Here is an 11935-nt window from a genome sequence, read left to right as displayed (position 1 = left end):
AGCTGGGATGGCTTAGAATAAGGATATGTAAAGTAAATGCAGCATTACTAAACATCTGATCATGGATTAAATAAGTAAAATGGCATACAAAATGGGGATTCAAAAATTAAGCAGCACTAGAAAAAAAATTGCAGATAATTTGGTTGGCACCTACAACAAAATAAGATCTTCCTTTTCATTTATGATTTCTTTTTCTGGAGAGATGTTAATCGTTAGTGCTTTCAATGCTGCTTCTACTGTGCCACCTATTGTAAATCTAATCGAACGGTGGTGCTACTATATTGATCATCATAGCAATTTCCATGCAAGTATCACATTGTTGCATATGAAGCAATTGCACAGCATGAATAACTGAGAAATGGACTCTGTTAAGTAAAAGGAAAATCATAATAAAAGGTACACACGTCTTATTCAAAAAAAAAAAAAAGCAGAACTTAATAGGAAAGAGAGGGAAACAAGAGTGCACTCTCAAAACATAGTTTGGGGGTTTTTTTTAACTCATCACTTTTAAGAAGTAGAATCAGTTTGGTAGGCATTGAGTTTCATCTCTTGTCATAAACAGGCTGGGTCATTCATTTTAGGGCTCTAATGAAACAGGAAAGGGGTGGAGCAACGGTGTAAACTGAATAGCCAGTTAATCTGTAGCTTCACCGCCCTTGCACACAAAAGAAAATGGGGGGGTGGAAAAGTTGTGTATTCCATTGAAAGGAAGTTGTTCTGTTACCATTAAAAATCAAGAGTTCAGCTTTGGAAGAGGATTTAAAGTTAAAATTTGAACAGTAATCGGATTAGGGGAACTTGCATAACTGCAGGGTCTGAAGATCAGATAAAAGAAGCCAGCGAGTTCAAAGCCAGTGAGAGTGGAAGAGCAGTTCGTTCGTGTAAGCAGCAGCAAACCATTATTTGTCGTCAGGGTTTTAAAAAAAATCTTTTTGCAGCAAAAATGCCTACCGATTTCAATGGTTACTGGAAAATGCTCAGCAATGACAACTTTGAGGAGTATTTGAAGGCACTGGGTAAGATTCCCTTCATCTTACTTTAGGATCAATGAAATGTTTTCCTACACTTCAGTAACTGAACAAAGTCTCTTATATTTTTTGAAAGACTGAACTTTGAAGGTTTCTGGTACATGATATGCACTAGCTGTGCAAATTTAAGGATACTGTGGCATTAAGGAAAAATAATGTATTTATGTATCTACAGCCAAATTACAGTATTGAAAACGTGCTGCATAGGAAATAATATATACAAAGCTAGGAAGAATAGTATCGGACAAAATATGGGAGTGTTTGTGTAAAGTAGTGTGCACCGTAATGAGAGACTATAGGATTTTATCTTCACAGAAAGAAACATGTAATAAAGATGAAAGACCTTTTTCTAATATGGGGTTGCCAACTGGTTCCAGGCTTTCAGGACAGGTTGATCCATTCCTGTTTTTACCCCCATTGTTCTGATTTCCCTTCTGCGTTCCCTGAAAAGCAAGACTACAAAACTGCATGTCCTGTCCCGAAAATCTGGAGCCAGTTAGCAATCCTGTTGTAACCTAGTAGATAAAAGGAAAGGCATGTGGGCATTTCTTTCCTAAGCCTCTGTGTGATTCTTGGAAGTAGAGGAAGAAGCATGATTAAACGTGCCTCATGCAACAAATGATTATTTGCTGAGTTGTGTTCTAGAACGTGTACATTTGTTATGTGGAAATGTGCATTTAATACTTATTAATAGTAATTGGTGACATAATGAATGCATGTTGAGTGCTTGTTGATATGAATAGCTAATTTGTCCTGAAAGCTGTAATTACAAATTTGCATAATCCATTAGTCATTTTTATACCCACTGTGCAGTACTTTCAGTGTTTGAGTTTTTTGTTTTGTTTTTTATGTTGTCATCTTAATAGATCATGGTCCTCTTTACTAGATAAATTTATATGATTGACCATGTCATTATTACATGAATTAATTGTACTCACCTTTTTCCTTTGCATCTAAATCCTGCCTAGTCTAATCAGTTTTGTTTTGTACTGTAATGTATTTATTGCAATCCTTTTTTATTTTTTGCTTGTAGATGTAAATATTGCTCTGCGAAAAATTGCCACCTTGTTGAAACCTGACAAAGACATCATTCAGAATGGGGATCACATGGTCATTAAAACTCTAAGTACTTTTAGAAACTACATAATGGATTTTGATGTAGGGAAAGAGTTTGAAGAGGATTTGTCAGGGGTGGATGATCGCAAATGTATGGTGAGAATTTAATTTTTATTTATTTATTTTTTACAGGATTCTATTACACAAGGGAATAATAGTCCCAAGTCTCAGTGAGTGAAACTATGGTATAACAAAATTAGTGTTTGAAATCTATGGGACTTTATGTTAATTGTGAAGAGCTATTTTGAAAACATCTAAAAGTGACATGCCACTTTTTTTGAAGATTGTGGGCTGGATTTTAAAAGCCCTATGCGCTCCGGGCCTATTTTAAAACGGCCCGGCGACGTACGTAAAGCCTGGGGATGCGTGTAAGTCCCGGGGCTTGCAAAAAGGGGCAGTCCAGGAGCGGGGGCAGGGCCAGAGGCCTCTGACATAGCAGCCATTTGCCGCTGTGTCAGAGGATTGCTTGCTGGCAGGCTGCCTGCTTGCTCAACTTGTGCCTGTCCAGAGGCAGGCGCAAAAGGTAAGACAAAGGTGAGGGTAGGGGTTAGAGTAGGGCTGGGGGGGGGGGGGGGGGAAAGGTTAGGGGAAGGGGTGGGAAGGTCAGGCTAGGGGGAAGGGAAGTTCCTCCCAGGCCGCTCCGATTTCAGAGCAGCCTGGGAGGGAACGGGGGAAGGCAGCATGGCTCGGTGCACCCCCTTGCATGCGCCGACTCCCAATTTTATAATATGCGCGCGCCTATGCGTACATGTGTACATGCCGGGTACCGCGCGCACCTTTTAAAATCTACCCGTTTGTTTATAAAATAGGTACCTGATTAAGTTGTAGATTAGCCTGTTATAAAAGGCTCACTTTATTAAATTTAACTTCAATATAAACCACCTCTCTAGATTAAAAAAAAATCATAGTAAAATATATCAAACATATTAAGAACCCAATAGCTAAGAGAGACAATATTACATCATGACATGTTTATTGATTAGATCATTAACCAAATTTATTTGAAAAGATGATTAGCATAGGCTCAAACTCAGATTTAATCCAATTTAAGAGAAAATAAATATGTATTTATACCTAGCAGTCAATAATAAAAAAAAAGAAGTTTCTATTTAAATGGTTTTCCCAGCTAAATTCCAGACTTTAACTGGACAAACCACACATTTTGAAAATCCACTGGTTTCAATGTCACTGCCTTATCCAGCTAAGGAGTTAGATTTTGCGTTATGCTGTGCAATATGGCTTTATCAGAGAGAGACTGAGACTGACTAGCTATAAGGCCCTTATAGTACGTAGGTATTTATACCTCTATATGAGGCCCACCTAGTACCTTGTGGTGAGGTTTAGGTAGTAGTGTTGGGGTTAGGGGCCACTTTGATATGCAGAGTGAGACGTACGAACAGAGCAGTACACTCTTGTGAAGATTTGAATACCTTCGGACTGAGAAAACTCACCCAAAGATGAGGTTTGTACAATGTTCTCTCAATCTAGCTTGATGTTACCCAGGTAGAGAGTTCATTAAGCTAGGTCGAGAGAACATTGTACAAACCTCATCTTTGGATGAGTTTCCTCACTCCGAAGTTCATCAAATCTTCACAAGAAAATACTGTTCTGTTAGTACCTCTCTCTCTCTATCTCTCTTCCCCCCCCCCCCCCCAACAATTGTGGTACTTATCGCACTCTTCGGTAATACCTATGTGACGCGCTAAGATAGTGCACTTTGCGATAAACAAGCTATTACCAAAAACCACATTTTGTTAAATGTAGGCCTAAGTCAGAGCAGTCTGGGGACATTGTGGGGTGGAGCAGAGATGTCCTGCTAACTTATGGGTCTGTTTATTAAGCCATGATATTTTACTGTGGAAGGGGGTGGAATATCGCAGGAGCATGTTCCGTGATATTTCACCCCGCCCCAGTATCTCTGTGATTATTTTTTCTCATGGGAAAATTCCATGAGAAAAATATTGCACAGATAGGTGGAAAAACTCGTGATGGCAGCTCACTTCGTCTGGAGCCACCACCCATATTAAAGGATCTCATGACCCAAAATAGCCCTTCCCAATATGTAAAAAGACATCCCCCCCCCCCTCTTGGGGTTCATGGAAGACCCTGCCATCTGTTGAGGTGGCCTAGAAGTTAAAAATAAATTTAAAAAAATATTTTTAATAAATGATTGCAGTGTTGGGTGGTGATGCTTCCATCCCAAACCCCTCCCCTTTGCCAAAAATTAATGCCTTCATTAACAACCCTCTGATGGCAGATAAAGACCAATAGGCATACCTGAGAATTCTCAGATTTTACCTGAAAACTCAGGGAATTTGAATCACTTGCCAAGTTTCCTGGGAAGCACTAAAAAGCTCCAGGTCTTGGTTTACAGCTCCAGCCACTTCTCTTCAGTAAGGAAATAGTAGGGGAGAGGTAAGCTTGGAGCACACGCCACTGCTGGCAGCACATAGGGAGAAACTGGAGAATATAAGAACATGCCATACTGGGTTAGACTAAGGGTCCATCAAGCCCAGCATTCTATTTCCAATAGTGGCCAATTCAGGTTACAAGTGCCTGACAAGTACCCAAAAACTAAGTATATCCCATGCTACTGATGCTAGTTATAGAGGTGGCTATTTTCTAAGTCAACTTGATTAATAGCAGGTAATGGACTTCTCCAAGAACTTATCCAAACCTTTTTTAAGCCCAGCTATACTAACTGCACTAACACATCCCCTGGCAACAAATTCCAGAGTTTAATTGTACGTTGAGTGCTACTTGCTAACTTCATGGAGTGCCCCCTAGTCCTATTATCCAAAAGAGTAAATAACAGATTCACATTTACCTGTTAGGCTTCTCATGATTTTAAACACCTCTATCACATCCTCCCTCAGCCACCTCTTCTTCAAGCTGAACAGTCCTAACCTCTTTAGTCTTTCCTCATAGGGGAGCTGTTCCATCCCCTTTATCATTTTGGTCTACCTTCTCCATAGCAACTATATCTTTTTTGAGATGCGGCGACCAGAATTGTACACATTCAAATTGCGGTCTCACCATGGAGCGATACAGAGGCACTATGACATTTTCTGTTTTATTCACCATTTCCTTTCTAATAATTTCTAACATTCTGTTTGCATTTTGACTGCCGCAGCACACTGAGCCGACAAATTCAATGTATTATCACCCATGACACCTAGATCTCTTTCCTGGGTGGTAGCTCCTAATATGGAACCTAACATCGTGTAATTATAGCAAGGGTTATTTTTCCCTATATGTATCACCTTGCACATCCACATTAAATTTTCATCTGCCATTTGGATGCACAATTTTCCAGTCTCACAAGGTCCTCCTGCAATTTATCACAATCCGCTTGTGATTTAACTACTCCGAATCATTTTGTATCATCTGCAGATTTGATTATTTCTTTCCAGATCATTTACAAATATATTGAAAAGCATGGATTCCAGTACAGATCCCTGAGGTGCTCCATTGCCCACCCCCCTCCACTGAGAAAATTGTCCATTTAATCCTACTCTGTTTCCTGTCTTTTAACCAGTTTGTAATCCACGAAAGGACATCGCTACCTATCCCATGACTTTTTACTTCCTAGAAGCCTTTCATGAGGAACTTTGTCAAATGCCTTCTGAAAATCCAAATATACTACATCTACCAGTTCACCTTTATCTACATGTTTATTAACCCCTCCAAAAAAGTGAAGCAGATTTGTGAGGCAAGACTTGCCTTGGGTAAAGCCATGCTGACTTTGTTCCATTAAACCATGCCTTTCTATATGTTCTGTGATTTTGATCTTTAGAACACTTTTCACTATTTTTCCTGGCACTGAAGTCAGGCTAACTGGTTTGTAGTTTCCTGGATCACCCCTGGAGCCCTTTTTAAATATCGGGGTTACATTAGCTATCCTCCAGTCTTCAGGTACAATGGATGATTTTAATGATAGATTACAAATGTTTACTAATAGATCTGAAATTTCATTTTTTAGTTCCTTCAGAACCCTGGGGTGCATACCATCCAGTCCAGGTGATTTACTACTCTTCAGTTTGTCAATCAGGCCTACCACATCTTCTAGGTTTACATCTTTGGTTCAGTCCATCTGAATTATTACTCATGAAAACCTTCTCTGGAACAGGTGTCTCCCTAACATCCTCTTCAGTAAACACCGAAGCACAGATGGCCTTATCTTCTCTAAGTGCCCCTTTAACCCCTCTATCATCTAACGGTCCAACTGACTCCCTCGCAGGCTTTTTGCTTTGGATATATTTAAAAACGTTTTTACTGTGAATTTTTGCCTCTACGGCCAACTTCTATTCAAATTCTCTCTTAGCCTGCCTTATCAATGTCTTACATTTAACTTGCCAACGCTTATGCGTTATCCTATTTTTTTTTTTTTTCTGTTGGATCCTTCTTCCAATTTTTGAATGAAGGTCTTTTGGCTAAAATAGCCTCTTTCACCTCAACTTTTAACCATGCCGGTAATTGTTTTGCCTTTCTTCCACCTTTCTTAATGTGTGGAATACATCTGGACTGTGGTTCTAGGATGGTATTTTTTAACAATGTCCATGCCTCTTGCACACTTTTTACCTTGTAGCTGCTCCTTTCAGTTTTTTTTTCTATTTTTCTCATTTTATAAAAGTTTCCCTTTTGAAAGTTTAGCACTAGAGAGGTGCTGCAACACACACTGTTCAGTCTGCAGCTATGATTCCAAGACTTAGGATTCAGCTGAGATTATGCAGACTGATGCAATATTGGGCGCTGAGGTCAGCGCCGCTTAACACGTAGTTGGATGTGCGTTTTGGATGCGCTAGACTTAAGCCTGAGACAAAACTGGAATTAGTACATCCAAAACATGCGTCCAAACAGCGCGTAGCTAAAAGCGCTCATCATATGTAAATTCCATGTAGATAAGGCTATTAGCTATTACCGCTAGATTAAACAAATTTCCACGTAGCCAATGTGTCCATTGGAATGCGGCAAATTTTAATGCCAGCCGCATTGGCAGCTTGGCTGTTAATTCTTGAGGAGCCCAAAAAAATAACAGAAAACTAGAAAATACTCTTTTCTGTTCCTTTTTTTTGGTTCCTCTGACATAATATCATTACTATATTAAGTCTCAGGAATCGAAATAGGAGAATTAAAAAAAAAAAAAAAGTGTGCATGCAGTCGGGCTGGGAAAAGGGACGCTCAAATTTAGCATCCACTTTCCTAACTGGCTGACAGCCACCTCTCCCGTGCGCCTGCTGCCGAAGAGGTGCTAGGGGCATGCAATTTCCCCAGCAGCTGATTTAAATATTAAATTGGGCACACAGGAGAGGTGGATCAGCGTGCCTTAAGGGAGCGGGTGCTCAATCATGACTGCCCATTTAACACGCGCCGACATTGCATTGGCCTGAAAATGTGCACTTTGAACACACACTTTTTATTTTTTTTTTTAATTGGGGTAGAATAGCTAATAGCCTCATCAACATGCATTTGCATGTGATGAGGCTATTACCTTTGCGGTGGGGTTGGACACGCATCCATAACATGTTTCCAAGCACTTAGCTGAGCACACTGTATTGCATTGGCCTGTTTCTGTGAAAAAATATTTTTGTATATTGTTCTCAAGCATACACTTTCCCCTCCCCACCATGGAGCCGAATACTATAAGCTATTGAACTCTTTCTTACTATTGTAGAGCATTTTTTCCTCTGTAAAAGGGTTTCTTCTTGTGCGTATATGAATCTTTCATATCCACCGTCTCTTGCTCCTATACTCTTGGGAATTTATATATAGGTCTCTTAAGTCTCACTTCATATGGTTTTCGTTGCAGCCATTCTCTGACCCACCTCAAGCCTGTCTATATTGTTTCAAAGGTAAAGTCTCTAAAATTGGACACAGTTTTTTAGGTGAAGTCTCACTATCTATACAGTACTTTATTGCCCCTTCCTTTAATTTTTTTTTCTACTGGTTGTTCATCGCCCTATGCTCTCTTGCATTCCTCAAGGTCTGGTCACAGCCTTATTTTATTTTGCTACTTTGAGATCATCAGATCTCTTGTCTGGGTGGTGCATTGTAATATGTCACCAACCATGGGGTGCTGCACCATGGTGGGCGTCCTATCCTTCATGGTCCCAGACCTGGCTGTATGTCCTATGACCTGCTTGGGCCTCTCAGCATGGTTCCTGACATCCTGCTTTGAGTAAGGGCCTGTAGAAACTCACTAACTTTACATAGCCGGTGCTTATGATATTCTGTGGTGTGCACTGATGACATGATCACTGCTCTAATGTAAAAGGAAGCTCACTCCTCTGCATAGGTGCCTGAGCAACAGGTTCTGTTTCTTTGTTCCTCTGAATCTGGCTGTTTCTGATTTTGACTACCAATTTAGACCTGACCTGCTTTTGTCCTCTGCCTACCCTGATCCTTGCTTTTCTCTTGCTTCTGAACAGATTCCACCTGCCTTAACCTTGCCTCCCTGACCATGTTTCTGCCTCACAATTTGCTACCATGCCTTGGCCTTGTCAGTCAGTGGTTCCAGGGTCTACTCTCCCAAGCCTGTGACATACATATCAGTTTCACAACCTGCTATGTACTCCCAATATATTTTTCTTGGGAAAAAAATGCATGAAAAGCAAAACAAGAGAATTGTAATACTAAATATCTTGACCTCATTCTTGAAAGATATCAGTTTAGGTAAGTTAGCCAGATGAGGCTTACCTGGTTAACATTCATGAGATATTCGGCAGTATGGCTCTATAACAGGACTAACTTTATAGAATTAATTTAACTGGATAAGTATGAATATCGCTACTAAGACCTAGATTCATCATTTTGCTACAAATTTTGCAAGCCTAATGCCCATGATAAGGAAAAGGGGCGTGTTTAGGGAAATTTTCCTGTTACCGCATCGCACAGCTATTTTATCGCAACATGAGTTAAATTTATCGCATTTGGAGGAAGGGGAGAGAGAGACTCTCTTCATAAGGCTATCGTATTAGTAAACTATTTATATTACTATAAGAGGGTCAACTAATAACTGGAGGTGAGGATTTGGTGGTGGTCTAGGGTTTGGGGGCAGTTTTACATGCACAGTCAGAGGTACGAACAGCATAGTACACATCAGTGATGATTTGAAGGGAGGAAAGGTGCACAAAGATGAGATTTGTACATTGTACTCTCAACCTAGCTTGATGTACACTCTACCTAGATGTATGTAAAACTGCCCCCCCCAAACCCTATTCCACCACCAAAACCTCATCTTCAGTTACTTAGTTGATCCTCCTACAGTGGTATAAATAATTGATTAATATGTGAGCCACCCCAGAAGTCAGTCTCTCTCTCTCTCTCATCCTGTTTCAGCCACAATGCATACCTATCACAGGCATAACGATAAGAAGCCAAGTGTAGTTATATCCCACATAGCACAATGCATGCGTTATACATGCTATCGCACACAATGTTAGCACTTCTCATTTCCATTTACTCTGCCCTAAATCAACCCACTTGAATAAATTTTTGAAATTTGCATACTTAGCTCACAATTCCATAAATAACACCTGTCACAGGCGTTAGGGTCCTAACACATTTTGATGAATGACCCTGTAAGTTAGCCGGATAAGTAGCACACCCTGATCTGCTCACTGCCCGCCCATAACTTACCGTATTTTTCGCTCCATAAGACGCACTTTTTTTCCCCCAAAGGTGGGGGGAAAATGTATGTGCGTCTTATGGAGCGAATATAAAAAAAAAACCTAACAAACACCCCCCCCCCCGACTCCCCCAAGACCTGCCGACTTAATTTCCTACAACCCCCCCCCCCCAAGACCTGACAAATTAATTTCCTGCAACCCCCCACCCTCCTGACCCCCCCAAGACCTGCCGAATTAATTTCCTGCAACCCCCCACCCTCCTGACCTGCCAAACGTCCCTGGTGGTCCAGCGGGGGTCCAGGAGCGGTCCGGGAACGATCTCCTGGGCGTGAGCCGTCGGCTGCCAGTAAACAAAATGGCGCCGACGGCCCTATGCCCTCACTATGTCACTGAGACCGACCGCTGCTATTGGTCGGTCTCAGTGACATGGTGAGGGCATAGGGCCGTCGGCGCCATTTTGTTTACTGGCAGCCGACGGCCCTATGCCCTCACTATGTCACTGAGACCGATCGCTGCTATTGGTCGGTCTCAGTGACATAGTGAGGGCATAGGGCCGTCGGCTGCCAGTAAACAAAATGGCGCCGACGGCCCTATGCCCTCACCATGTCACTGAGACCGACCAATAGCAGCGGTCGGTCTCAGTGACATAGTGAGGGCATAGGGCCGTCGGCGCCATTTTGTTTACTGGCAGCCGACGGCTCACGCCCAGGAGATCGTTCCCGGACCGCTCCTGGACCCCCGCTGGACCACCAGGGACGTTTGGCAGGTCTTGGGGGGGTCAGGAGGGTGGGGGGTTGCAGGAAATTAATTCGGCAGGTCTTGGGGGGGTCAGGGGGGTGGAGGTTGTTAATTTAAAGGGTTGGGATGGGGGGGGGGGGGTTTTGGGGGTTCCCACAGAAAGAAAAATTTTCTGATCTGGGGAGTGGACCGAAATGGCCCTCCCCAGACCCGAAAACAAAATGGGGAGAAAAAAAAAAACTATGCACTCTCCTAATTTGCTCCATAAGACGCCCAGACGCAGAGCCGGTTTAGCACAATTTTTTTTTTTTTAATTTTCCCCCTCTGAATCCTAGGTGCGTCTTATGGTCAGGTGCGTCTTATGGAGCGAAAAATACGGTAATCAGATAAGTGACTTATCTGGCTAAGTGAGCACTGAATATAGCTGGATTTTCAGCGGCTGCAATTTAGCCGGATAAATCTGACTTATCAGGTAAAGTAACATTTGAAAAGTATTGCAGAGACAATGTTCAGCAGGTCGATATGACAAAATGTCTATATGTACTTGCTACCCATGGACCTTCAAACTCATTTTTAAAGAGAAATTACCAGGGTAGTTTCTTTGAAAACATGACCTGTTTGGTAAGTTCTGCAGGTATGAAAAGTTACTAGGGGCTTTGCACATGCTTTTAACTACATGTGGGAAAGCAGCACAGGGACTTGAAAATCAGATCCTATAATATAGTTTTCCTTCCCTGACATCTAACATCTCCCACCCCAAGAGCACCCCCTCTTCCTGCGGCTAAATTTAGCTGCTTTGTGTAACTAGATTTAGCTGCTGGAGGTGGGGAGGGGGAGCAGAATTTGAAGCCCAGAGATGTGCCTGGATAACCTATGTTTTAAAATCCTTCTCTCAAGCTATTATTGTAGCATGGTTGAGATCCAAGTTAAGATATATGATGAGGTGACAAAAATTAGCGTTTTGTTTTTTCTTTTTTGAGACAAACACTTGTTTTGTCTCCATCTAGGCAAAGATGAATCCCCACCCTCTCTCCTTAAGGTGCCTAAATGTAAGTTTGCAGGATAAACCTTCACTTGATGAAGGGAATGTAGCTCTCAAAAACATGTCCGAAAATGCATGAAGTAGGCAAATAAAAAAAACAAAACTCCTCTTACAGTGGTAGGCAGCTCCAGTCCTGCAGTGCCACAAGCAGGTCTGGTTTCCATGCTATCCACTATAAATATGCCTTCAGTGTATGCAAATATACTCTTGCATGTTCATTGTGGATGTCCTAAAAACCAGACCTGGGAGTTGGTTAGCCATAGCTTGCACCATTTTTGTTAACCTTTTATTTTCCTAGTATAACAGTGGAAATCAATAGCACATTTTTCACATGAAATCCCTGAATCTGTAATAGCATTTCATGTGGAGTGGTCCTGAAATGA

General features: G+C 41.6%; 1 protein-coding gene across 1 annotated transcript in view; it reads left to right on the top strand.

The window, feature by feature from the left end:
- Positions 1 to 644: 644 nt before the first annotated feature.
- RBP1 (retinol binding protein 1) overlaps positions 645 to 11935 on the top strand; it is a 92516-nt gene continuing 81225 nt past the window's right edge. The window contains exons 1-2 of the mRNA XM_029617406.1: positions 645 to 1016; positions 2062 to 2240. Coding sequence (XP_029473266.1) covers positions 944 to 1016; positions 2062 to 2240 — 252 coding nt within the window. The 5' untranslated portion in view covers positions 645 to 943. The remainder of the gene's footprint in view (positions 1017 to 2061; positions 2241 to 11935) is intronic.

The sequence above is a fragment of the Rhinatrema bivittatum genome, chromosome 9, assembly GCF_901001135.1.
Source record: "Rhinatrema bivittatum chromosome 9, aRhiBiv1.1, whole genome shotgun sequence".
NCBI classification, from domain to species: Eukaryota; Metazoa; Chordata; class Amphibia; order Gymnophiona; family Rhinatrematidae; genus Rhinatrema; species Rhinatrema bivittatum.
This window is presented reverse-complemented; position numbering and strand designations above follow the sequence as displayed.